This window comes from Hibiscus syriacus, unplaced genomic scaffold (genome assembly GCF_006381635.1).
Source record: "Hibiscus syriacus cultivar Baekdansim isolate YM2019G1 unplaced genomic scaffold, ASM638163v2 tig00110198_pilon, whole genome shotgun sequence".
Lineage (NCBI taxonomy): Eukaryota > Viridiplantae > Streptophyta > Magnoliopsida > Malvales > Malvaceae > Hibiscus > Hibiscus syriacus.
In genome coordinates this window covers 207,647-235,598 of record NW_024062623.1, presented here as the reverse complement: position 1 = coordinate 235,598, position 27,952 = coordinate 207,647, and the positions used below count along the sequence as shown (strand labels likewise).

Here is a 27,952-nt window from a genome sequence, read left to right as displayed (position 1 = left end):
TCCAACATACTAATTATCATTAAATAAGAATGGATGAACTTGACCTTGGTTCATTGCCATATGATTCTTGATTCGATAACCATAGCGTCTCGTAAATCAACAAAACTCATCACTGCCATCCAATTAACAAAACATGCATTAATGCTAAACCCATGCTCTACCTATATATATATATATATATGAGTTAAGAAGGAAGGAAAGTCCATCCTTGTTTACTTTTAGCAAATGAGTTTCCCAGAAATGATAAAAGTAGGGCCGGTCGGAAATGATCGTTCTGGAGGAGAATGGGATGAGAAGGGAAATGATAGAATCATTGAAATTTATATTTCTTATTGCTCTTATTATATTGCTTCTTTGCAATTTAAGTATGTTAATCCACAAGGAATGCAGGTCTTGTCCAGGCTACATGGAATATCTAATGGTTCACATTTCAATGTTGTAAGTTACACGCCATTTTATTTCAAAAAATTTATCTTTTTTTTCTAATTATAACTTTTTATTTTTATGTATTTGTAAATTACAGGTAAAGCTCAATTCTTCAGAGTACCTCACAGGGGTAAAGGGGAAATGTTGTTTTCATATTGAATCACTTACTTTTATAACCAATGCAAGAGAATTCGGTCCCTTTGGTGCTGTTAACACTCGTTCAAGAGAATTCAACTTTCAATTTGGGCTGAACCGTCGGTTTGGTGGATTTTTTGGCCACACCAAAAATGGATGTCTAACCTCCATTGGAGCTTATCTTAAGACTAGAGATGAATAATGAATATTATGAAGAAGAAATATATGCTAAACATCATGGTTTCATTTGGATTTTCATATGCTTTTTATCTTACTGCATTTGTATTTTGTTTGGAAATATAATATTATCTTTCATTTAAGAATCTATCTTTTTATCTGAAATCTCGTATGGATTTATGGCCAACTTGGCAAGTAATTTGATATTTGAGATGGAATTTTTTGTTTGTGTAAAGTTCATCATTGAGAGGCCAGAACTATTTTATTATTTGGTAATGTCACTAATAATTAGATGTAGAATTTATATTATATATAAATTTATAATATTTAAGATGACGAAATTATAAAATTTGTCTGTGGTCACCGTCTTTGTTAACATGTCTGCCGGATTTTGAGCTCCACTAATCTTTTCAAGTTTCAAAATCTCATATTCCAGAAGAGATCGGATAAAATGATATTGCAATTGTATGTGCTCATCCGTATGAATAAATGATAGTCTTTAGCTCAAAATATATATTATAAGGCTCTAACAGCCACCAATTATTTGTTTACAGGTGTCATTGCTCTTGTCCTGTAGTGTAACCTTGCTTGGATTCTCTCCAACGGCAACTCCTCAGCTATGGACCACTTCAGCCAATTATATATATATTGTTGGGAAATAAACCGAGTACGAATAATTTCCCTATAACCAGATTAGTGAGAATGTGAAATAAAAACGGAAAAATAATACCCCGAAATTGATAACGAAGTTCAACCAATTATGCCTACGTCTCCGGACTGCTGCAGATCTTTTACTAAGAGAGAAATTTTACAGGTGTTTACAAAACACTCACTACTCACAAGAAAGTTCTCTAGTATTGGAAGAAAGAAATGATTTTGAAGCTAAATGAGCTAGGGTATTTATAGTTGAAGCTTAAGGACTAATCTTATAAATATCTTAAAGTCCAGGGACTAATTATAATTATCTCATTTCAAAAAACTTTCGACGCATTTAAAGCCACCGAAAAAATTGCTTTAGTTTCAACAATTGTTGGCGCCACCATTGACTTTAAAATTCTCCCACTTGAAGACTGATTTTAATCTGTCTTCACACCTCGATTAATGCAGCATCATTTCTAGTCTTGTTATTCTAGCATGCCAACTGAAGCTAAACACAACTTCAGTTTGTCCGTGGTCACCGTCTTTGTCAACATGTCTGCCGGATTTTGAGCTCCACTAATCTTTTCAAGTTTCAAAATCCCATCTTCCAGAAGAGACCGGATAAAATGATATTGCAATTGTATGTGCTTCGTCTTGGAATGAAAAGACGGATTCTTCACTAGATGGATAGCACTTTGACTGTCGCAATACAAGACGTTGTTTTTTTGCTTCTTGCCTAACTATTCCAAGAAACTTTAGAGCCAAACCATCTCCTTGATGGCTTCTGTAACAGCGACATATTCTGCTTCAGTTGTGGAGAGAGCAACTATCTTCTGTAGTTGAGCAATCCAACTCACTGCAGTACCTCCTAGAGTATAGACATACCCTGTAGTGCTCCTTTTGATGTCAACATTTCCGGCTAAGTCAGCATCTACATAGCCTGTCAGTATCGTATCTCCACATTTGAAACAAAGTGTTTTGTTTGTGGTACCCCGCAGATATCTGAGGATCCATTTGACTGCTTCCAGTGTACCTTGCTTGGATTATTCATGTACCTACTAACAACTCCCACTGCATGAGCAATATCTGATCTAGTACAAACCATGATATACATCAGACTTCCAATTATTGAGGCATACAACACCTTCACCATGTGTGCACGTTCTTCCTCCATCTTTGGTGACTGTTCTTTGGAGAGTCTAAAATGAACATCTAAAGGTGTACTTACTGGTTTAGCATCTTGCATGTTGAACCAGAAGAGTACTTTGTTGATGCATTCAGCCTGTGATAACATCAAATTCATCGACTTTGTGTTTCTCTTAATCCTCATCCCAAGAATCTGCTTTACAGCGCCCAGATCTTTCATAGCAAACTGCTTCGATAATTTTTTCTTCAAGTTTATAATCTCTTGCATGTATGAGCCTATAACGAGCATGTCATCAACGTATAATAATAAAATAATGAAGTTGTTGTCGAACCTCTTGATGTAGCAACAATGATCTGCTTGGCATCTGGTAAAACCACTGCTACTCATGAAGCTATCGAACTTCTTGTACCACTGTCTAGGAGCTTGTTTTAAACCATACAAGCTCTTCTTCAACCTGCATACCAGGTTTTTCTTGTTTGCCTCTATGAAGCCTTCTGGCTGCCTCATATAGATTTCTTCCTCCAAATCACCATGAAGGAAAACTGTCTTTACATCTAACTACTCAAGATGTAGATTTTCTATAGCTACAATTTTCAACACCAGTCTGATTGTAGACAGTTTCACGACTGGAGAGAAAATTTCATTGTAGTCAATACATTCTTTTTGCTTAAAACCTTTGACAATCAATCTAGTTTTGTAGTGTTTGCTCCCATCGTGCTCTTTTTTTTATACTGTAAATCCACTTGTTATGGAGCGCTTTCTTGTCTGATAGTAATTCAGCTAATTCCCACGTCTGATTTGACATAAACGAGTCCATCTCATCTTTCATGGAAGACTCTCACTTGACTGAATCCTCCACCTACATTGTTTCATCATAACACTCTGGTTCACCATTGTCAGTCAGCAACAAGTAGTGCAAAGAAGGTGAATAACACTGGGTTGGTTTAGGAATTCTAGAGGAGCGTCTCAGTTTTGGTGTGCTTGGTTCTTCTTGAACTGCTTCAGGACTGATCTGAACATCATTTCCAGAAATTTCCTCAAACTCAACAAATTCCTTTGTTTCAACTTCGGTATTGGAGCTACTTGATTCTATGGTTGACATTTCTTTGTACATCACATTCTCATTGAAAATGACATCTATGATACCAGTTGTTTGAAAATAAATCGAGTACGAGTAATTTCCCTATAACCAGATTAGTGAGAATGCGAAATAAAAGCGGAAAATAATACCCGAAATTGATAACGGAATTCAGCCAATTATGCCTACGTCTTCGGACTGCTGCAGATCTTTTACTAAGAGAGAAAATTTACAGGTGTTTACAAAACACTCACTACTCACAAGAAAACTCTCTAGTATTAGAAGAAAGAAATGATTTGAAATGATTTTGAAGCTAAATGAATTAGGGTATTTATAGTTGAAGCTTAATGACTGATCTTATAAATACCCTAAAGTCCAGGGACTAATTATAATTATCCAATTTCAAAAAACTTTTGGTGCATTTAAAGCCACCGAAAAAATTGCTTTAGTTTCAACAATTGTTGGCGCCACCATTGACTTTAACATATATATATATATATATAGGTAGAGCATGGGTTTAGCATTAATGCACGTTTTGTTAATAGGATGGCAGTGATGAGTTTTGTTGATTTACGAGACGCTTGGGTTATCGAAACTATTTTGAATGGATGGGATGTGGATTATGCATGTTTTGATAGTTGCTAAATGAATGGGATGTGGAAAGAGAATGGGATGTGGATAATGAAACTGCTAAGGCTCTTATCGGCAACCCAAACGGCAAAGGTATCGTCAAGCTCGATGCCAATGTTAAGATGCCTGAACCAAAACCGGATCACCGAAAGGGAATGGCCTTGAACTGCGAGGAAGCTGCGTTGGATACCGACATCAAAGACGCTGGCAATGTTGTTCTTTTGAACACTAAAAACCTCCCTCTAGTCGGTCAGGTAGGGCTAGGTGCTGACCTCGTTAGGTTGGAAGGCAATGCAATTTGCTCCCCTGGTTTCTCTTGCGATTCGGCCTTGCAAGTTAGCTATATTGTCAAGGGCAGCCGTCGTCTCCAAGTCGTCGGCGTCGACGGTAAGCGGGTACTGGAGACCGTTGTGAAAGCGGGAAATCTATTGATTGTTCCGAGGTTTTATGTTGTTTCGAAGATTGCTGATCCGGAAGGGTTGTCATGGTTCTCTATCATCACCACTCCAAACCCTATGTTCACACACTTGGCTGGAAGCATTGGGGCGTGGAAGGCAATATCTCCTGAAGTTCTTCAAGCGGCATTCAAGGTTCCAGCTGACACAGAGTAGGTTTTCCGTTCAAAGAGGAAAAATGATGCCATCTTCTTCCCACCACCAAAGTGAAGAAACTGAAGCCTAAACTTTCTGCTAGCGATAGATTTATCAAATAAATATGTTTTAGTGGTTTTTTTTCAGCTCTTTTAAAATTTTTAATGTTAAACTTTAGGCTAGTGTTAGTGTTATTAAATAAATGATGAGAATTCATATATGTCCATAATTTTAGTTTCAAATGAAGTTCTAATGATCAGTCTTTTACATATAAAAGATAGTCACTACCAGATAATATGAACCACCATAACATATATAATATTATTAATTAAATTATGATCAAATTAATAAATGAACTTTACCGGTCGTATCATCATTGAATCAATGAACGTTAATATCCAGCACAGCCTCGTTGGCCACGGCAAACAGAAAGTATGACCGTGTGATTGAGAAGACGAAAAGAAGAAATAGAGAAGCAGTTGTGGTTTTCATGGTTAGCAGATTGTGTTGTTGGTTTAGTTCTCCAGGCCAATATGTGGAAACACAACACCTATCACCCCAAAATTCAGTGGGCGATTGTTGCATTTATTTTTGTTTGAATTTGGTGAGTCTTTTAATTTTTGACTTTTCAGGATTTACTAATTAATTTTGTTTCATAAGATAATATAATTTTGGATTTAGTAAAAAATGGTGGGTTGATAAAGATGTCAGAAGGTCGTATAGTTCTATATCATAATATGAGGTTTTGATTACCCTAAATAGGGAAGAAACAAATAAAAAAAATCAATATCCAAATATAAAAATCCTCTAACATGTACTGCTAAAGCCTCCAGTAGCAAAACTAACACTTAATGTTCAAACCAAAGGGTCCGAATTTTCTTTTATTGGTTATAAAAGTAAGCAATTTAATACCATTCTCTCGATCGAACATCCCCTTTACCCCTGTGATGTACTCTGAAAACTCAAGCTTTACCTGTAATATATATAGACAAACATTATGAAGAAGACAAATATATCTCCAAGATGAAAACAATTACTTTATACTTAGTACAAGAAAATCAAAGTACAATGTCGCATAACTTACAATTTTGAAATTTGAACCATAGGATTCTCCATGTTGCTTGGACAAGACATCCATTCCTTGTAGATTAACATACTTAAATTGTAAAGAAACTATGGTAGAAGGGTTATAAGAAATATATATTTCAGTGATTTTACCGCTCCCCCACTCATCCAAATGCTCTACTTAAAATAATTTAATGGTAATTAATATGTTGGAAATAGTAAAATCACTTCGATTATATTAACTAAAGATAATTGAATTCAAATTACTAAAATTGAGTTCCATGAAAAATATAAAATTTAGTTTTCTTTTTCGAATAGAAATAAGCCTAAAACACATAGTTAGGCGAATTGACAAAAATGGATACAAGGAGGTTCGATTGCATCTCGATCCAAGATCTCATGAAAACCTACATGAAAATCCCTGCTCCAAGCAAACTTTAAACCTTCTGAAACCCCCCCTCCCCACAGCTCGGAATTAATTACTGTGGAGATACCCAAATTCCAAGTAAAACCCGCAATGAACCTACCTTCATGATCACGCCAAACATTTTTCAGAATTTTTATATAATTGTAGCATATGTCAAAAAAAATTCAAAGAAATTTTTACATTTAAATTTATCTTTATTTGTATTTTCAGAAAAAAAAATTGATATAAAACCGTTTTTAATAATAGAGTACAATAATACCATTTAAAATAAAATAATTCAGTAATATTTGTAATCAAAATATAATTTTTCATAATTGAATGCTAAAGAATAAAATTTTCATGATTTAATATATGTTCAAAGATGACTTACCATTTGATATTGAATGCTCACATCTCTAATATTCATTGTGCTTAAACCCAAGACCTCAAAAGAATAAAACATTGATAATTAAAATTAAGAAGACTAAACTTTTCAAAAAAAATACTGACACTAAAAAGAGCTGAGAGAAAAAAATCACTAAAAAGCATTTATTTGATAAAACTAAGACTAGGAGAAAGCTAAAGAAGATGGCTTAGGGTTCTGTTTGTTCACTTTGGTGGTGGGAAGAAAATGGCATCATTGGTCCTCTTTGAACGGAAAACCTTCTCTGTGTCAGCTGGAACATTGAATGCCGCTTGAAGAACTTCAGGAGATAAGGCCTTCCATGCCCCAATGCTTCCAGCCAAGTGTGTGAACATAGGGTTGGGCGTAGTGATGATCGAGAACCACGACAAGCCTTCCGAATCAGCAATCTTCGAAACAACATAGAACCTCGGAACAATCAATAGATTACCCGCTTTCACAATGGTCTCCAGTACCCGCTTGCAACGACTTGGAGACGACCGCTGCCCTTGACAATATAGGTAACTTGCAAGGCCGAATCGCAAGAGAAGCCAGGAGAGCACATTGCATTGCCTTCCAACATAACGAGGTCAGCACCTAACCCTACCTGACCGACTAGAGGGAGGTTTTTGGTTTTCAAGAGAACAACATTGTCAGCGTCTTTGATGTCGGTATCCAACGGAGCTTCCTTGCAGTTCAAAGCCAATCCCTTTCGATGCTCCGGCTTCGGTTCGGGCATCTTAACATTGGCATCGAGCTTGATGATGCCTTTTCCGTTTTGGTTGCCGATAAGAGCTTTAACAGTTTCATCATCCACATCCCATGCTCTTTTCACAAAATCAGTTTTAGTAAATTAAATGCTTAATTTTAAAAAAGTGTCCAAATCATGTATTTTTAATTTTTTTGTCAAGGTGCATAGCACTATCATTTCAAGTATTTGGTTTGTCACGATTATTAAAAAGTCCTTTAAAAATTAATCAACCATTCAAAATGTCCCATGTGACACATTTATAATTTTTTTTAATTTCTTTTAAAAATCTACAAATTTTTTCTAAAATCTCAAAAAATTCCTTAAATCTTTAATTTCCAAACATCAATTGACTCGCTGGTCGTCCCCATAGCTGCCCTGCCAATGGCCGCCTGCTCACCCTTCGACAGTATCCGCATCGTTGGCCATCCCTTCAACCAACAGCCTGAATTCCTCAAAAATCAATCACTAACCCTAACTCCATTTTGAGTTATATTTTGAAAAATAATTTTTTCTTAATTTACGTTTTTTTTAATAAATGAAATTAAAAATTAAGTCACGTGTTATATTTTGCGTGGTTGGTGGATTTTTAACAGATTTAAGTACTTAAAATGATAAAGTTAATAACATTAGACATCTACATTAACCGAAAAAAACTTAGACATCTAAATGAGAAAAGAAGTGTAATTCAGATATTTTTTTTATATTATACCTAATTTAAATTCAATTCATCTTTAGTTAATATAATTGAAGGGATTTAACTGTTTCCAACATATTAAGTATCATTAAATTACATTAAATAATAAAGGATGAACTTGACCTTGATTCATTGACATATGATTCTTGGTTTGATAACCCTAGCGCCTCGTAAATCAACAAAACTTATCAATGCCATCCAATTAACAAAAACACGCAATAATGCTAAACCCATGCTCTACCTATATATATGTGTGTGTGTGTGTGTGAGATATGTAGGAAGGGAAGTCTGTAGTTATATATTTTTCGGAAATGAGTCTCCCAGAAATGGTAAAAATAGGGCCGATTGGGAAAGATGACGAGGGATTTGAATGGAATGTGAAGGGATTTGATGAAATCACTCGAATATATATTTCTTATACCCCATCTACCATTGTTTCTTTACAATTTAAGTATACAAATCTATGTGCAAGAAATGTCTTGTCCTTGCAATACGGAAAATCCAATGGTTCACACTTCAATGTTGTAAGTTATATGGCATATTATTTGAATATTTAATCTTTTTTTCTAATGTACAAGTCATTTATTTATTTATCTTAACGTGCGTATATATTGAAGGTAAGTCTCGATGATTCAGAGTACATCACAGGGGTAAAGGGGATGTTCGATAGAGAGAAAGGTATTAGATCACTTACCTTTATAACGGATAAAAGAAAATTTGGACCCTTCGGTTACATCGATGGTGATGATTCTGCTGCTGGTGGTTCTGGTAAACTCATTAATTGGCCTGTTTGTTCTTACACACCATTCGACTTACAATTTGGGGATTCACGCCGGCTTGCTGGATTTTTTGGCCGCTTAAAAGATGGACAACTAACCTCCATTGGAGTTTATCTTTGGACCAATTAATGAATGTTATGAAATGTCATGGTTTCAGAATTCAGATGCATAATATTGCTATATCTTATTGCGCAATTATTATGTATTTCTATCCTTTATTTAAGTTTATCTCTCTTATTCTGAAATTTTTGTTGGATGTTTCATCGGCCTTACAACTAATTTGATTTTTCATCGGAACACATCCAATCCAACTCCACAATCACAGCACAAAAGATCAAGTTTTATGATCAATTTCACTTTGGCTAAAGCATCCATCAAACTATTGGTTTCGCGTTTAATGAGTGAAACATACAAACTAAACCATGGTCACCAAGGACAATTCAACACCAATGAATTGCTTTCTTCAAATCCCGACATCCTCTATGTTCTCTCCATGTTGAGATCACCTCTTCAACACCATACATTCGGAAATCTTGAAAACAGAGCTTCAAACGCTCGCCATAGAACAATATAATATGTCGAATATCCTCTGAAAAATTACTTATTATCAGCAAGTTGTAGTCACAACCACGATCAATGTTACCTCTGGAGTTGTGGTAATATCCACGGTAGCAGCATTCTCCACTTCTCGGTCAATTAGCCTAGGAAACTCATTAACCTGTTGTTTGAGACCGACGATACGTGTTACTTTTTTCGTTCTTATGTTCGGACGTCCAGATAAATGAAAATTGTATGGGGTTCGAGATGGAGTAAACCAGAAGAACATGTCTCGTAAAAGCAAGTCCCAAAGGGGTGTCACCTTCACATTTCAAGCGCTTATAGGAAGAATGATCCGAGTGAGAATAGTGCGTCATAGTGTTCATGTTGTCCCCCTTCTTCACATCACCTGATTCCTTGATGGCAAGGAATCAATAGTTCTTGAGAAGCTTTCTGAGTCAACGCTTGTTGGCATTGCTTCTGTAGTTGTATTAGGGCCGCTTGGGAGGCTTAGAACCGCGAATGCAAGTTTTGCAACTTGTTCTGTTAGTCGATAACTCGCAATGAGCTTCCAGAGATAACTTGCAATGAGCTTTGTCAGTATGCTGGATCATACACAATTTGTAGTTGTTGGCTAGAATCTATGAGCGCATTAGGGGGAATTTCTGGAAGAAGACAAGAAATAACACTGGTTAATTTTCTTCTGGGAGTTCATCTCGAATGATTCTTTTCAGTGAGGAGGTACCTTCACGCTCACCACATCAATTGTTTATGATAACATTCAGGTTACTATAGTTGTAGGCAATTCACCATTTCTAATTTAGATAGAAAACCATAATATGTGATATTTAAGAAAATAATGAGCTTAAGGCCATAGGTGATTTGAGGTTGAGAGAGAGAGAGAGTCCATATCCCTTTCAGTCTTGCATGAGGAATGTATATAACTACCCTTAGTGTTGACGTGAGTCATAAGATTCTATGAGTAATAATGAGCTTAAGGCCATAGGTGATTTGAGGTTGAGAGAGAGAGAGAGTCCATATCCCTTTCAGTCTTGCATGAGGAATGTATATAACTACCCTTAGTGTTGACGTGAGTCATAAGATTCTAATGTTTACTCATAGGTTGCTAAGGCAAGTAGATATGATCGTCTGTCAATAAATTTGATTTTGAAAGATCACGTGGGTCTACAAGAGATAATATCAATGAACTTCTAATGATTAGATGCTATGGATCTCTAAAAGTTCTGATCGGTGAAGAAATTCCTCTAAACGCTTCGATCACCAAGAGCTTCAATATGTATAATACTAAAAATAGTGAAAACGAAGGTTGTTCGAAGGAGGTATAATATTATTAAATATAAAATTTAATATTTTTTTTAATAGAAAATACATGCATCTCATTTGAATAGAATATTTATAAATTTTTAGGTATTCGAATTTATATATGTTTATGTAACACTTGATTTGTATCCAATTCAAGGAGTAATATTCATATTTAATATTTGATATAATGGTCCAAGGAGTAATACTTATTGATTATTTGAAATTGTTAATTATCATAATTTATTAAATATTTTTAAGAATGTTAATTATTATAATTTTTTAAAATGTAATTTCTCATAACAAGAATATTCAAAATTTTCATAATAATTATTATATAAAATTATTATTATGGTGGTTGTAGTTTCTTGAGAGATGTTTAAGGTACAACAGTTTTAATATGCGGTTAAGGGAAAAACGCTATCAGAAATGTTAATAATTTTTTTTATATTTTCGATAAAGCGCTACCTAAAACATTATTTTTTTATCGTAAATGTTAATATTGGATGCTACCTAAAATGTTTAACATTTCAGGTAAATCGCTACATAAAATATTATTTTTTCTACCGAAAATATTAATATTGAACAATACCTAAAATATTTTTTTTTTTACCAAAATTTAAATAATAAAATTAATATTTTTAGTAAAAATAATATTTTAGATAATATTTTATTTAAAATATTAATATTTTTCATAATACATTTTTTTAATCGTATATTAAAATTCCTTGCCACAAGAAATATTTTCATGGGATCAATTGTTTTGGGTACAAGTTAAGGGAAAGAAGACAACGCAATAATTGAGTGGATAACGAAGTACGAAAACTTTGTCCTCTATTCTGACAACAACAGAAAAATCACGTGCTCCTATCTTCAACATATAACAGCATAAAGGTAATTTTAATTTTCAATATTTATAAATTTTGTTATTTTTATTCTAGTCATTTATTTTAGTTTAATTTATTTATTTTTGCTAAGTACACAAATGATTTTTCGACAATAGGTACTAATTTATTGAGTCTTTCGATTATTAAAAATTATAAAATAATATCTCGATTATAAGGTATTGTTTTGTTGAGTCTCTGGCTATTAAAAGTTACAAAATAATCATCCAACTATTTATATATTCCAAACTTATCATTTTTTGTTAAAAATTGACGGTCATTTGAACTATACGTTAACTGCTAATCTATATATGATAAAATTATATTTTAATTATGTCTACCGATAACGTCGTTGCTTTCAATCAATGACTCGATGATATAATGTAAACATAAACTTGATCCACAAAATACAACTCAAAGAGTTATAAGATCAAATTTTATCATATCCAAGTGAGCATTCGAGGGATCATTTAATAGTTTTTAATAGCTGGATGACTCAACAAGTAACACGTCATAATCGGGGGAGCACTTGTGTACTTTACCCTTAATTTTTATTATTTATAAATTTTGAAATATTCGAATTTTTATATATGTTTATGTAACACTTGAATTGTATCCGATTCAAGGAGTAATATTCATATTTAATATTTGATATAATGGTCCAAGGAGTAATACTTATTGATTATTTGAAATTGTTAATTATCATAATTTATTAAATATTTTTAAGAATGTTAATTATTATTTTTTAAAATGTAATTTATCAGGAATATTCTTGTAGGAGGTTAAAATTTTCATAATAATTATTTTATAAAATTATTATTATGGTGGTTGTAGTTCCTTGCCACAAGACATTTTTATGGGATCAATTGTTTTGGGTAAAGTTAAGGGAAAGAAGACAACGCAATAATTGAGTAGATAACGAAGTACGAAAACTTTGTCCTCTATTCTGACAACAACAGAAGAATCACGTGCTCCTATCTTCATAATATAACAGCATAAAGGTAATTTTAATTTTCAATATTTATAAATTTTGTTATTTTTATTCTAGTCATTTATTTTAATTTAATTTAATTTTTTTTGGTTAAATACACAAATAATATTTCGATTATAGGGTATTACTTTGTTGAATCTTTCGACTATTAAAATCTATAAAGTAATATCTCGATTATAAGGTGTTGTTTTGTTGAGTCTCTGACTATTAAAAGTTATAAAATAATCATCCAACTATGTATATGTTATAAACTCATCATTTTATGTTAAAAAATTAACGGTAGTTTGAACTAGACGTTATGTCTACCGATACCGTCGTTATTTTCAAGCAATGATTGGATAACATAATGTTTGAAGCAATGAAGCGATGATATAATGTAAACATAGACTTGATCCACAAAATAGTGAAATACATCTCAAAGGGTTCTAAAATCAAATTTTATCATATCAGAGTGAGCATGTTAATATCCAGCTCAGACAAACTGTCAATTTTTAACGAAAAATGACAAGTTTGGAACATATGAATAGTCAAATGATTGTTTTGTAACTTTTGATCGTTGGATGACTCAACAAAGTAGCATCTTATATTCGAGGGATCATTTTATAATTTTTAATAGTCGGAGAACTCAACAAAGCAACACGCCATAGCCGCGGGACCACTTGTGTACTTTTAGCCTTAATATTTTAAAAAGAGTTGAATATTTGTTTTGTTTGAACCGAAATAATTACCAAAACATTAAGTTCTTAATCTCATTAACATAGTATCCACTGAATCTCATTAAATTCTTATAAATTTGTTTTGGGATGTTTCAAAGAGTTTGATTTGATCATATATGGAGTTGGGAAACAACAGCGCTTGAAGATGTAATTTAATATAGGATAAACTACTTTAGATATCACTTCATTTTACATGATGAATCGTTTATACCATTCAACTTTTATTTTTGTCAATTATAGCATTAAATTTTAGTTTTACATCTAATTATGTCACTCCGTCATTAAGTCATTAACATGATGAAGACATAGCTAACGGTTATTGACGTGACCTGTCACACCAAAACGACATTATTTTGGTACGACTGTCCCGATGCCTAAAACGACATTATTTTAGACGTTGAACTCTAATGGTGTATCCTTTCATCACTGAACTTTAAAATATTTTACTTTTTTGGCTCTACACTTTTTGACTGTTATTCACCACCCATCATCGATTGTCTTTCGCGACAAACTCAGTATCAAAACATTCGTATTTCAATTCTCATAAGATTAATTTTTTCGTCGAGTCTAAGTGTGTTTCGTAAAAAATCAATCATAGAAGAAGAAAGAGAAGTAAAATACGAATGTTTTGGTACTGATATTGTCCTGAATTATGACCGATGACATGCATTGATTGGCCGTCGATCGAAAAGTGTAATGTCAAAAAAATAAATTGTTTAAAAGTTTAAAATAAATCAATATATATTTAAAATTTAGTGCTTAAAACGATGTTATTTTGGTGTGACGGATCACATCAACAACTGTTAGTCATGTCATAATTCTATTATTGACTTAACGATGGAGTAATATAATAAAATATAAAATTAAGTTTAATATTATAATTGATAAAATTAAAAATAAACGAGTGAGTTGAAAAAATTAAGTGATATATGAAGTAATTTATCTTTCCTAAAAAGTAGTACAAAATATTTTCTTAAAAATTATGCAAACAACTGTATACCGTACTAGGAAAATCTTCATAGAGGTATCTACTACCCGATGGTACATGAATTGCACATGAATTTATTTTGTTGAAAATCCTTAAAGACATTTTTTTTCATCCTTAGTATTTTTATGTGACTCATAAATTATAATATGTATGATTTAAAATTAAATCTATAATGATAAGAGCAAACATGAGTATGTATGTTGAAATATGAGATGATTGAAGAGGATTTATGTTGATTCCTTAATTTAGGAGTTAAAGATGAAAGTGGTTCATGATTCATCGAGAGGATATTAAGTTCATTAGTTGAGGAATTTATGGTGGATATTTAATTTAGTCTTCTAAGTTTTATGTGGTTAAACTAAACCATAGAAAGATTCATATTGCACATTTCTACCTATAGCTATGACGAATAATGTATATGCACAAGGTTGAGTTTTGCTCTAAATGTATTCATATATTAAGTTTTGGATAATCATAGTCGGATGGACTTGATGAATCAACCAACATGAAAGGATGACCTTTTATGATCTTAATGAGTTCATAATCTAAGATTTTGGGTTGTCTTTTATGAACATCCAGCTCAGTTGGTAGAGCACAAGGTTCTTAACCTTGAGGTCGTGGGATCAAGTCCCATGGAGGGTATTTCATAATTTAGAGGTCTCATACGGAAACTGCTCTCATTGAGGGTAGACTACTATCTTACCTCTCCCTTACCCCATCACATATGGGAATAAGGAACAACCATTTTTATTTTTATTTTTATTTTAGACAAACTTGATGAATTAAACAAATTGATAGAATAAACTATTAAATATTCTTAATGATTTCATATTTTTTTAAAATATATATCTTTTAAATACAATAAATTATTCAATTTTTTTTAATGAAAATCTTTAAAATTACCAGAATACGACATGCTTCACTTAACGAGATTTTTTAAGGGTCTTTACGGTCGAGACACTTAAAATGATAACATTTCTAATTTTATGTACCTTTATTGACCAAAAAATAATATAATTTAAACACAAATTTTTATATTAAACCTAAGATGTCTACTACCAAATGGGCCTTATGGAATCAATTATTTTGAATGACTCACTCATGCTTGTGCTCAAATAGATAATAAGAAGACGAGAACGATAACTAACAAGACAACAAAAACGCTGTTGGGGTGGGGTACTGCGATATTGAAATTTTTAACAAGACATGGACGAGGTGGCCCTAGGTAACATAGAATTTGACATTTGCCGGTCCTAATTAAATAAAAAACAGTAATAAAACCAATTATGCCATTACGAGTTGCCTCGTAAAACCATGAATAAAACAAAAAAGGCTGGGGTCCTAATTAACATCGAATTTAACATTCAAGACGTGTTACTTTTTGGTTTAACTATGTTCTACCTTTTGTTTTAGTCATCAAACTCCTAAAAATTACAAGATAGTCATTTATTTGAAGGGGAGACTAATCAGGATTTTCTAACAATATTGGAAGGACCACGGAGAGGAATATCCCCTACCCTTCATGGATCCGTGCGGATCATCTATTCTTCAATAAAAGTCAAATACTAGAACAAACTCTATTTTTTTCATTTGAAAATTTTTGATAAAAAAATTCCTCAAAGAAAATCTCTCAATTATTCTTTAGTGTTTATAGAGCATTCAACCAGTTTTTAGAGAAACTTAGATTCCGGTGGTTTTCGCCGTGTCGGTCATCCAATGTCGGCGTCGATTGTCGCTTGCTGACGACGGAAATGCGTGATTTTCACGCCAATCGAATGCTCTCCTCTTTTAAAATATGCCCTCATGTTCATTGGTTTCTCTCCTCCAAAGGGTTGTTTCGATCAAAAGCAAATCAAGACCGATGACAAGACAACACACATGAACAAAGAAAAACAAGAAAGCTTCTTCTGAAAAATAAAACTCATTTTTATTTTCTGAAAAACAAAACTCATGAAATAAACATAATAAAATATCAATTAGTAGAGGGGGAGATTAAAAAGTTCCAAGAAATTATCTAATAAACTTAAACATGTAAACTTTTATTTATGGAATCATATAAATGAATAGTGATCCCTAATTATGGTTAAAAAATATCAAAGATTTATTTTAAACCTTTCATCCAACATATATTATTAAAGACCAACATATAAGATTTAATCAAAATCTAATATTTAATCTAACTAAAATAAATATGTAACTGATATTTAAATAAAAATATATAAAGCATTAATCTATACAAAAGTAGTATATGATATATTTATTTAAAATTGTGGTGTATTGACATGGTTCAAAATATTATCTTTACCATTTAAGATCTTGAACTAAGAGTCGTGAATGGTGAATCAATTCTTCAACGTAACCAAATTATTCATTCTGAACAAGTTCTGCTGATAATATGTTATAATTAAATTTAAAAAAAACGAAGTAATGAGAAGAACAATAAAAAGAAGTGATATGAATAATGAGATAGATCTGTATTATTTTCTCAATATGAATTGTATACAATGATTTCTCTAAACTCTATATTTATAGAAGTAAGAAGTGTATATCACATAAAACTTTAGTCTTAATGGATACCGAAATCCTAATAATAATGTGCATAAAAGTTATATTTTAATACATATCGTTATGATAATAATACACAATCCACATACACAAATATTCATAATAATTTTTAATATATTGAATTTAAATGATGTATTTAAAGCTTAATATAAAAATAAACGCCTAATTTTGTTTCTTCAATTTAGGTGTCTAAACTATTTTTTGATTAATTAAAGTGTCTAACTTACAAAAGATACCATTTTAAGTATCCGACCGTAGTAGTGTTAAAAATTTTTATTAGGTGACACGTGGCATATTCCGATAATTTAAAAAATATTTATTTAAAATAATAAATTTAAAAATATAATTTCTATAAAGAAAATCCAAAAGTTTTGAAAATCTTAAAAATACCCAAAACTTTGAAAACAATTATTCTAATATCTTACCTACGCCGACCACCATCATTTATCATCGTTGTTGTCGATCACACCTTCACCGACAATACAATCATCGTTACTAACATAACGTCACCAAATGTTAAAATTGAGAAAAGGGGACCGGGAGATAATGGGTGAGTGAAAGGGAAGGGGAAACATTTTAATTTATTTGAAGTTTATTAAATAAAATCTTTAAAATTATAAGAATAAGACACTTATCATTTAACTATATATTTTGAAGGCCGTTACAGTCAAGATACTTAAAATGATAATGTTTACAATTTTATATATCTGAATTGATCAAAATATAATTTAAGCACCTAAATAAAAAATCTTTATAACAAGCCTAAGATATATACTACCAAATGGGACCTTCTGGAATCAATTATTTGAATTACTATTCATTCACGTGCTTAAATAAATAATAAGAAGACGAGAACAATAATTAACAAGACAACAAAAACGAAGTTGGGGTGGGGTACTGCGATATTAAAAATTTTAACAAGACATGGACGAGGTGGTCCTAATTATTTACCTCATGTTTGAAATATGTGTTACCATATCTCAATGGATTTTGGACGTTCGTGGACCTTACACCTCTATAAATTGGCATGGAAAACTAAACCAACAACACATCTCAAACACAATCTGATAACCATGAAAACCACAATCGCTTCTGTATTTCTTCTTTTCCTCTTCTCAATCACACAATCGTCCTTTCTGTTTGGCGTGGCTAACGCTGCAGACGATGCTGTGCTGGATAGAGACGGTGAAGAGGTCGTCACAGGCGTCCCATACTATGTACTGTCGGCGATATGGGGCGCTGGAGGTGGAGGGCTTGCCATAGGCAGGGAGAGCGGTAGAAAATGCCCAGAAATCGTCGTTCAGAGACTATCTGATATGGACAATGGTAATCCCGTGGTATTTTCTAATGCAAACACCAAAGATAACGTTGTCCGTGTGTCCTCCGACGTAAAAGTAGAGTTCGTTGGACCTAGAGACAGACTCTGCCTAACATCAACGGTGTGGAAGGTAGATCACGACCAAAAGTGGGTGGAACTTGGTGGGACTGAAGGAGGCCCTGGTTGCGACACTTTGGAGAATTGGTTTAAAATAGAGAAGGCCGGCATGGATGGTACGTACAAATTTAAGTACTGCCCTTCAGTATGTGATTCATCCATAACCGCTTGCAACGAAATTGAGAGAGCTGTAGATGAAGATGGACACATACGTTTGGCTCTATCCGGTGGCTCAGGATATCCATGGCCATGGATATTTATCAAAGCAAACGAAGTAAACAAGAGGATTCGACAAGTTGTTAATGCTTAATTACTACTTTAATATTAGTTTTAAGTAAATAAAGGTTAGGCCACTGCTTAATACTGAGACAGCCTATCGTTAATGTTGCCTTGTTAGAGGGTTTGCCTCTCATGACCCCTACTTTGTACTCTTTTCAGCTTAATGAATAAAACTATGTAGTTATTTACTTCTTGCTGCCATTGGTTTTAGTATTAGACTACTAACTTTGATAACTTACTTGGTAATTAGCAAAATATAGTGGAAGGAACACAACGTTGTGTCAAATTTATATGAATAAAATATTGGACCGCATCTACTTCAATTACTTATGTGATACATATTAATAAAATAGATTAATGTTTAATTTAACTCTTAAACTTTAAATAAAATATTAATTTAATTAATGAATTTTAGATAAGATATTATTTAATATCAAAATTTAAATAAAATATCAATTTAACCCATAAATTCGAATAAAGTCTCCCATTGTCAACTGTCACTCATCACAATTGTTATCGCTGTCGACACCCACTGATCGACATCGATCACCCACCAACGATTGTTTGACCTTAAAGTTTCTAATTCAGTCTTTTTTTTTTTACTTTCTAAACACGAATATGAATTCTAATTTACAAATGTAGCATAAAACCCTTGTCTCCCTTTAAAATTAAACCAAATTAACATTTATAATTAATATTCCTTTAAAAATAGAAACACCAAAAAATAAATCTATATCATAATCAAATCCATAATTTTTTATTTATAATATTGTTATGTTATAGTTTTTTACTCTGTTTGTAATATTAATTATAAATAAAAATTATAACATAAAAAATTATAATATAATAATATTACAATTAAAAAATTATGGATTTGATTATGATATATATTTATATTTTTTATTTCCTTATTTTTTAAAATGAATATTAATGATAAATTTATTATTATACTTTTATTTTAAAGAAAATCTAAGGGTTTCATGCTATATTTGTTGAGTCTTCAACATTTTTCGGTGGAGTAGACAATTTAGACATAACATTTAAAAAAAACCCTAGAGAAAGTTCTTTCAAATTTGTTTGTTTGATGATAGAAAAATATAAGATTATGTTTGACTATTCACTAATTTTGTATTTATTATTGTATCATTAGAGATTAACGTCTAACGGTATTGAAAACACCAAAGAAATGATGAATTTGTTTAAGAAAACTATTCATACATTCCTCAACAAAAAATATTCTTTTATTTAATCAACTTTTTTCATTTGATTCTGTCTACGTACAAATAAATATTTTTGTTTGTTAATTTTAAATTATGTATTTATTTTATCACTACTGCCTTTGTTCTCCATCTTTCGCTTGTATTATTTCTTTATTTCTTTCTTGTCACAATGACATCAATAAAGAATTTTGTATTTGGGTCATCATTTGATTCCGTTTTTATCTCTATCATTTTATCTTTTTATTTGTTTCTCCCTTATTTTGGGTAATCAAAATCTAGTATTATTGAGAGTGAACAAAATTTTGTTTTGATTTAATTTTTTTTAATTTCAAGTTGTTCGATTCAACTCAAGTTATCGATTCAGTTTTCGAGTTCAAGTCGAGTTGAAATTTGAAAATTCCAAGTTACTCGAAAAACTAAAAATTTGATTGACTATTTTGACAGTTTTACGATTTAATCCATGATTTCTTTATTCCTTCAATTTCTCCTTTATTTTTAGTCGATTTTTATCAAATTTGAACTGCATGCTCCTAAACCATCCTAGAATACCTATGTGCTTTCAATTTATCTTTTTGATAATTAAAAAAAATCAATTTAGTTCTCAATTTTTCATAATTTTCTTATTTCTTCAATTCATCCTTCATTTTAAGTCTATTTTTTTATCAAATTTGAACCACATGCTCCTATACCATTATAGAATACCTATGTAACTTCAATTCCTATTTTTTTGACTAAAAATATACTCTCATTTTATTTAGTCCATTAACTTTGCATTTTACTCAATTTGATCTTTTAACTGCAATTGACTGTAAATTCTTTCGTTCCATCAATTCATTGACTCTTTTATAGTCTGATCAATATTTTACCCTCAAAATATCTTTTTTAAAATATAATATTGTAAATATTTTTATAATTTTAGATTGTATTTGATATATTAAATAACATTATAATGGGAAAAAATATGAATATATATATATATATATATATATATCTTATACGGTTAGAGTAAAACCAAAAATTGGAATCAATCCTTACCATAATACTATAAATAATTATAATAAAATTTGTATAGAAATAAAAATAACTCGACTTAACTTGAAAAATGTTCAAGTTAAGTTCGAGTTACAAAATAAGACTCGTCAACTCGAATAAGTCGAAATTTTTTAACTCAACTAGACTCAACTCTATCGAATGCTCACCCTTACATATTGTGACATTGAACCATGAGACTCTTTTATAAAATCTGTATTCAACACCACACTCTTGACTAAGTTCAAAATTATAATATTTTATAGAGCAAAATTAATTAGCAAAACTTGAAAAGTTTACCAAAAATTTAATAAAGCAGTGAGTAACTAAAGTCATAAAATCTTATAATCCGGTTTGACACTAATCCAAGTAACTATTTCATATCATACTGAAACGGAACTTACTAACATTGTCAGATGCATATGTTCATTCTTTATATCCGAACGTCATCATTTCCTTAAGAAGAGTAGTTTATTGTTGCTTGATTTCGAAGCAAACATGCATTTAAGCTTTTCCCACGATGTATGTGCATTTATTTTTATCAATATGGTTGTAAATATTTTTTTAACAATTTATTGAATAAAATCACATATATGTTTATGTTCATATTCGATTTCTCATCATTTTTGAGTAGCAAAAGTATGAAAATACATAACCGAATATATCTTTCATTTTATTCCGTCAAAATTAACTATTCATATCATTTACCATAAATATTATATTGTTTAAAAAAACATAATCATCTTATTAGTATTAACTTTTATAATTACTTGACTCACTAACGAAACTCTTATATAAGTTCGTTGGAAAGAAACCAAATAATTAAAACACATAAAAAGTACAATTGGTGCTCTTTCTCTTTCGATGATACAAGTTGGTAATTATGACAGATTTAATATTGAAAATTTGTATTGTTTAATTGAACAACTATTAATCTCCAATCGAATAATCGATTGAAATTGGCCAAAGCTGCCCTTATGGTTTTGCTCTCACTTTTCTTTTCAACAGTCTCTGCATACTCGAGCAAAAATTATTTACCTCATGTTTGAAATATGTGTTACCATATCTCAATGGATTTTGGACGTTCGTGGACCTTACACCTCTATAAATTGGCATGGAAAACTAAACCAACAACACATCTCAAACACAATCTGATAACCATGAAAACCACAATCGCTTCTGTATTTCTTCTTTTCCTCTTCTCAATCACACAATCGTCCTTTCTGTTTGGCGTGGCTAACGCTGCAGACGATGCTGTGCTGGATAGAGACGGTGAAGAGGTCGTCACAGGGCCATACTATGTACTGTCGGCGATATGGGGCGCTGGAGGTGGAGGGCTTGCCATAGGCAGGGAGAGCGGTAGAAAATGCCCAGAAATCGTCGTTCAGAGACTATCTGATATGGACAATGGTAATCCCGTGGTATTTTCTAATGCAAACACCAAAGATAACGTTGTCCGTGTGTCCTCCGACGTAAAAGTAGAGTTCGTTGGACCTAGAGACAGACTCTGCCTAACATCAACGGTGTGGAAGGTAGATCACGACCAAAAGTGGGTGGAACTTGGTGGGACTGAAGGAGGCCCTGGTTGCGACACTTTGGAGAATTGGTTTAAAATAGAGAAGGCCGGCATGGATGGTACGTACAAATTTAAGTACTGCCCTTCAGTATGTGATCTTCCATAACCGCTTGCAACGAAATTGAGAGAGCTGTAGATGAAGATGGACACATACGTTTGGCTCTATCCGGTGGCTCAGGTATCCATGGCCATGGATATTTATCAAAGCAAACGAAGTAAACAAGAGGATTCGACAAGTTGTTAATGCTTAATTACTACTTTAATATTAGTTTTAAGTAAATAAAGGTTAGGCCACTGCTTAATAATGAGACAGCCTATCGTTAATATTGCCTTGTTAGAGGGTTTGCCTCTCATGACCCTACTTTGTACTCTTTTCAGCTTAATGAATAAAACTATGTAGTTATTTACTTCTTGCTGCCATTGGTTTTAGTATTAGACTACTAACTTTGATAACTACTTGGTAATTAGCAAAATATAGTGGAAGGAACACAACGTTGTGTCAAATTTATATGAATAAAATATTGGACCGCATCTAGTTTAATTACTTATGTGATACATATTAATAAAATAGATTAATGTTTAATTTGACTCTTAAACTTTAAATAAAATATTAATTTAATTAATGAATTTTAGATAAGATATTTATTTAATACCAATATTTAAATAAAATATCAATTTAACCCATAAATTTGAATAAAGTCTCCCACTATCAGATGTCACTCATCACAATTGTTATCGCTGTCGACACCCACTGATCGCCATCGATCACCCACCGACGATTGTTTGACGACCTTAAAGTTTCTAATTCAGTCTTTTTTTTACTTTCTAAACACGAATATGAACTCTAATTTACAAATGTAGCATAAAACCCTTGTCTCCCTTTAAAATTAAACCAAATTAACATTTATAATTAATATTCCTTTAAAAATAGAAACACCAAAAAAATAAATCTATATCATAATCAAATCCATAATTTTTATTTATAATATTGTTATGTTATAGTTTTTTACTCTGTTTGTAATATTAATTATAAATAAAAATTATAACATAAAAAATTATAATATAATAATATTACAATTAAAAAATTATGGATTTGATTATGATATATATTTATATTTTTTATTTCCTTATTTTTTAAAATGAATATTAATGATAAATTTATTATTATACTTTTATTTTAAAGAAAATCTAAGGGTTTCATGCTATATTTGTTGAGTCTTTCGGTGGAGTAGACAATTTAGACATAACATTTAAAAAAAACCCTAGAGAAAGTTCTTTCAAATTCGTTTGTTTGATGATAGAAAAATATAAGATTATGTTTGACTGTTCACTACTTTTGTGTTTATTATATCATTAGAGATTGACGTCTAACGGTATTGAAAACACCAAAGAAATGATGAATTTGTTTAAGAAAACTATTCATACATTCCTCAACAAAAAATATTCTTTTATTTAATCAACTTTTTTCATTTGATTCTATGTCTACGTACAAATAAATATTTTTGTTTGTTAATTTTAAATTATGTATTTATTTTATCACTACTGCCTTTGTTCTCCATCTTTCACTTGTATTATTTCTTTGTCTTTCTTGTCACAATGACATCAATAAAGAATTTTGTATTTGGGTCATGATTTGATTCCGTTTTTATCTCTATCATTTTATCTTTTTATTTGTTTCTCCCTTATTTTGGGTAATCAAAATCTAGTATTATTGAGAGTGAACAAAATTTGATTCGATTTAATTTTTTTTTAATTTCAAGTTGTTCGATTCAACTCAAGTTATCGATTCAGTTTTCGAGTTCAAGTCGAGTTGAAATTTGAAAATTCCAAGTTACTCGAAAAACTAAAAATTTGATTGACTATTTTGACAGTTTTACGATTTAATCCATGATTTCCTTATTCCTTCAATTTCTCCTTTATTTTTAGTCGATTTTTACCAAATTTGATCTACACGCTCCTAAATCATCATAGAATACCTATGTGCTTTCAATTTATCTTTTTGATAATTAAAAAATAATAATTTAGTTCTCAATTTTTCATAATTTTCTTATTTCTTCAATTCATCCTTCATTTTAAGTCTATTTTTTTTTTATCAAATTTGAACCACATACTCCTATACCACTATAGAATACCTATGTAACTTCAATTCCTATTTTTTTGATTAAAAATATACTCTCATTTTATTTAGTCCATTAACTTTGCATTTTATTCAATTTGGTCTTTTAACTACAATTGACTGAAAATTCTTTCTTTCCATCAATTCATTGACTCTTTTATAGTCTGATCAATATTTTACCCTCAAAATATCTTTTTTAAAATATAATATTGTAAATATTTTTTTATAATTTTAGATTGTATTTGATATATTAAATAACATTATAATGGGAAAAATATGAATATATATATCTTATACGGTTAGAATAAAACCAAAAATTGGAATCAATCCTTACCATAATACTATAAATAATTATAATAAAATTTGTATAGAAACAAAAATAACTCGACTCAACTTGAAAAATGTTCAAGTTAAGTTCGAGTTACAAAATAAGACTCGTCAACTCGAATAAGTCGAAATTTTTTGACTCAACTAGACTAAACTCTATCGAATGCTCACCCTTACATATTGTGACATTGAACCATGAGACTCTCTTATAAAATCTGTATTCAACACCACACTCTTGACTAAGTTCAAAATTATAATATTTTATAGAGCAAAATTAATTAGCAAAACTTGAAAAGTTTACCAAAAATTTAATAAAGCAGTGAGTAACTAAAGTCATAAAATCTTATAATCCGGTTTGACACTAATCCAAGTAACTATTTCATATCATACTGAAACGGAACTTACTAACATTGTCAGATGCATATGTTCATTCTTTATATCCGAACGTCATCATTTCCTTAAGAAAAGTAGTTTATTGTTGCTTGATTTCGAAGCGAACATGCATTTAAGCTTTTCCCACGATGTATGTGCATGTATTTTTATCAATGTGGTTGTAAATATTGTTTTTAACACATTATTGAATAAAATCACACATATGTGCATGCATTAACTTTTATAACTACTTGACTCACTAACGAAACTCTTATATAGGTTCGTTGGAAAGAAACCAAATAATTAAAACACATAAAAAGTACAATTTCTCTTCCGATATTACAAGTTGGCAATTATGACAGATTTAATATTGAAAATTTGAATTGTTTAATTGAACAACTATTAATCTCCCAATCGAATAATTGATTGAAATTGGCCAAAGCTGCCCTTGTGGTTTTGCTCTCACTTTTCTTTTCAACAGTCTCTGTATACACACAAGAGCAAAAATTAAAAGGCTCACCAAATTCAAGCAAAAATAAATGTGTATGGCAGACAACTTCAGAAATAAGAATAAATGCTACAGTCGCCCACTGAATTTTGGATTAATAGGTGTTGGGATTCCACACATTGGGACCTCAAATACATATTGAAAATTTTAACATGACATGTAGCAGGTGATTCTAATAATTAAAGTCGCATTTGAAATGCGTGATACCGTTTCTCAATGAATTTTGGACGTTCATGGACCTTACACCTCCATAAATTGGCCCGGAAAACTAAACCACAACACATCTCAAACACAATCTGATAACCATGAAAACCACAATCGCTTCTGTATTTCTTCTTTTCGTCTTCTCAATCACACAATCATCCTTTCTGTTTGGCGTGGCTAACGCTGCAGACGATGCTGTGCTGGATAGAGACGGTGAAGAGGTCGTCACAGGCGTCCCATACTATGTACTGTCGGCCATATGGGGCGCTGGAGGTGGAGGGCTTGCCATAGGCAGGGGGAGCGGTAGAAAATGCCCGGAAATCGTCGTTCAGAGACGATCCGATAGGGACTATGGTAATCCCGTGGTATTTTCTAATGCAAACACTAAAGATGATGTTGTCCGTGTGTCCACGGACGTAAAAATGAAGTTCGTTGGACCTAGAGACAGACTCTGCCTAACATCAACGGTGTGGAAGGTAGATCTCGACCAAAAGTGGGTGGAACTTGGTGGGGCTGAAGGAGGCCCTGGTTGCGACACTTTGGAGAATTGGTTTAAAATAAAGCAGGCCGGCAAGTATGGTACGTATCGATTTAACTACTACTGCCCTTCAGTATGTGATTCATCCATAACTGCTTGCAACGAAATTGAGAGAGTTGTTGATAAAGATGGACAAATACGTTTGGCTCTATCCGGTGGCTCAAGATATCCATGGCCATGGGTATTTATCAAAGCAAACGAAGTAAACAAGAGGACTCGACAAGTTGTTAATGCTTAATTACTACTTTAATATTTGTTTTAAGTAAATAAAGGTTAGGCCACTGCTTAATTCTGAGACAGCCTATCGTTAAAGTTGCCTTGTTTGAGGCAGCAGCATGCTAATGCTTACAGGGTATGCCTCTCGTGGCCCGACTTTGTACTCTTTTCAGCTAAATGAATAAAACTATGTAGTTATTTACTTCTTGCTGCCATTGGTTATAGTATTAGACTACTAACTTTGATAACTTACTTGGTAATTAGAAAAATATAGTGGAAGGAACACAACGTTTTGTCAAATTTATATGAATAAAATATTGGTCCGCATTACTTCAATTATTTATGTGATACATATTAATAAAATAGATTAACGATTAATTTGATTCTTAAACTTTAAATAAAATATTAATTTAATTAATGAATTTTAGATCATATATTCATTTAATACCTAAGCTTTAAATAAAATATCAATTTAATTCATAAATTCGATCAAAGTCTCCCGTTATCGACTGTCACTCATCACAATTGCTATTGTTGTCGACACCCACTAATGGCCATTGATCCCCCATCGACGACTGTTTTACCTTAAAATTTCTAGTTCAGTCTTTTTTGACTTTTTGAACACAATAAGATGTCTATTTCACTTAAAAATACTCTAGACTTAACAAATGTAGCATAAAAACCTTGTCTCCCTTTAAAATTAAACTAAATTAACAAATTTATAATTAATATTTCTTTAAAAATAGAAATAGCAAAAACATAAATCTATATCATAATCAAATCCATAATTTTTATTTATAATATTGTTATGTTATATTTTTTTACTATGTTTGTAATATTTTTTATAAATAAAAAATTATAACATAAAAAATATAATATAATAATATTACAATTAAAAATATTTGGATTTGATTATGATATATATTTATATATTTGATTTCCTTATTTTTTAAATGAATATTAATGATAAATTTATTATTATAGTTTTGTTTTAAAGGAAATCTAAGGGTTCCATGGTATATTATTACAATTCGTTTTAATTTTGTATTTTAATTTTGTTAACATGCATATCAATTATTTGAATAACATTTAAAAATAAAAAATAATATATTGAATCTAAAAAATAATTAATAAGATAAAATTTTACTTTTTGCTATGTAGGTCTAGTATAAAATATTAAATCATTTACCAATTTTTAATTTCTGTTCTCA

General features: G+C 31.3%; 5 protein-coding genes and 2 pseudogenes across 5 annotated transcripts; 6 read left to right on the top strand and 1 right to left on the bottom strand.

Annotated features, from left to right (window-relative positions):
* Positions 1 to 225: 225 nt before the first annotated feature.
* LOC120218386 (jacalin-related lectin 2-like) lies at positions 226 to 763 on the top strand. The gene is made up of 2 exons (XM_039215333.1): positions 226 to 438; positions 524 to 763. Exons 1-2 carry the CDS (start codon positions 226 to 228, stop codon positions 761 to 763), a joined length of 453 nt encoding a protein of 150 aa, XP_039071264.1.
* Positions 764 to 4,148: 3,385 nt separating this feature from the next.
* Positions 4,149 to 4,907, top strand: LOC120218385 (13S globulin basic chain-like). Its single transcript, XM_039215331.1, has 2 exons — positions 4,149 to 4,187; positions 4,241 to 4,907. The coding sequence occupies exons 1-2, from the start codon at positions 4,149 to 4,151 to the stop codon at positions 4,841 to 4,843; spliced, it is 642 nt and encodes a 213-aa protein (XP_039071262.1). The 3' UTR covers positions 4,844 to 4,907.
* A 1,983-nt stretch (positions 4,908 to 6,890) lies between these two features.
* LOC120218384 lies at positions 6,891 to 7,863 on the bottom strand (annotated as a pseudogene).
* Positions 7,864 to 8,452: 589 nt separating this feature from the next.
* LOC120218383 (jacalin-related lectin 2-like) lies at positions 8,453 to 9,049 on the top strand. The gene is made up of 2 exons (XM_039215330.1): positions 8,453 to 8,665; positions 8,759 to 9,049. Exons 1-2 carry the CDS (start codon positions 8,453 to 8,455, stop codon positions 9,047 to 9,049), a joined length of 504 nt encoding a protein of 167 aa, XP_039071261.1.
* An 8,911-nt stretch (positions 9,050 to 17,960) lies between these two features.
* LOC120218473 (21 kDa seed protein-like) lies at positions 17,961 to 18,782 on the top strand. The gene has a single exon (XM_039215391.1). The coding sequence runs from the start codon at positions 17,995 to 17,997 to the stop codon at positions 18,664 to 18,666; it is 672 nt and encodes a 223-aa protein (XP_039071322.1). The 5' UTR covers positions 17,961 to 17,994; the 3' UTR covers positions 18,667 to 18,782.
* Positions 18,783 to 22,009: 3,227 nt separating this feature from the next.
* On the top strand, positions 22,010 to 22,867 carry LOC120218474 (annotated as a pseudogene).
* Positions 22,868 to 26,062: 3,195 nt separating this feature from the next.
* LOC120218472 (21 kDa seed protein-like) lies at positions 26,063 to 26,778 on the top strand. Its single transcript, XM_039215390.1, has one exon. It carries the CDS (start codon positions 26,089 to 26,091, stop codon positions 26,761 to 26,763), a length of 675 nt encoding a protein of 224 aa, XP_039071321.1. The 5' UTR covers positions 26,063 to 26,088; the 3' UTR covers positions 26,764 to 26,778.
* Positions 26,779 to 27,952: the final 1,174 nt, after the last annotated feature.

Excerpts from the sequence above, each read along its gene's own strand:
- LOC120218472 (XM_039215390.1), top strand. The coding sequence starts at position 26,089 with ATGAAAACCACAATCGCTTCTGTATTTCTTCTTTTCGTCTTCTCAATC.
- LOC120218385 (XM_039215331.1), top strand. The coding sequence starts at position 4,149 with ATGGCAGTGATGAGTTTTGTTGATTTACGAGACGCTTGG. Across the intron at positions 4,188-4,240 it reads TTGATTTACGAGACGCTTGG|TTGCTAAATGAATGGGATGT; the intron begins GTTATCGAAACT and ends ATGTTTTGATAG.
- LOC120218383 (XM_039215330.1), top strand. The coding sequence starts at position 8,453 with ATGAGTCTCCCAGAAATGGTAAAAATAGGGCCGATTGGGAAAGATGAC. Across the intron at positions 8,666-8,758 it reads ATGGTTCACACTTCAATGTT|GTAAGTCTCGATGATTCAGA; the intron begins GTAAGTTATATG and ends TATATATTGAAG.
- LOC120218473 (XM_039215391.1), top strand. The coding sequence starts at position 17,995 with ATGAAAACCACAATCGCTTCTGTATTTCTTCTTTTCCTCTTCTCAATC.
- LOC120218386 (XM_039215333.1), top strand. The coding sequence starts at position 226 with ATGAGTTTCCCAGAAATGATAAAAGTAGGGCCGGTCGGAAATGATCGT. Across the intron at positions 439-523 it reads ATGGTTCACATTTCAATGTT|GTAAAGCTCAATTCTTCAGA; the intron begins GTAAGTTACACG and ends TGTAAATTACAG.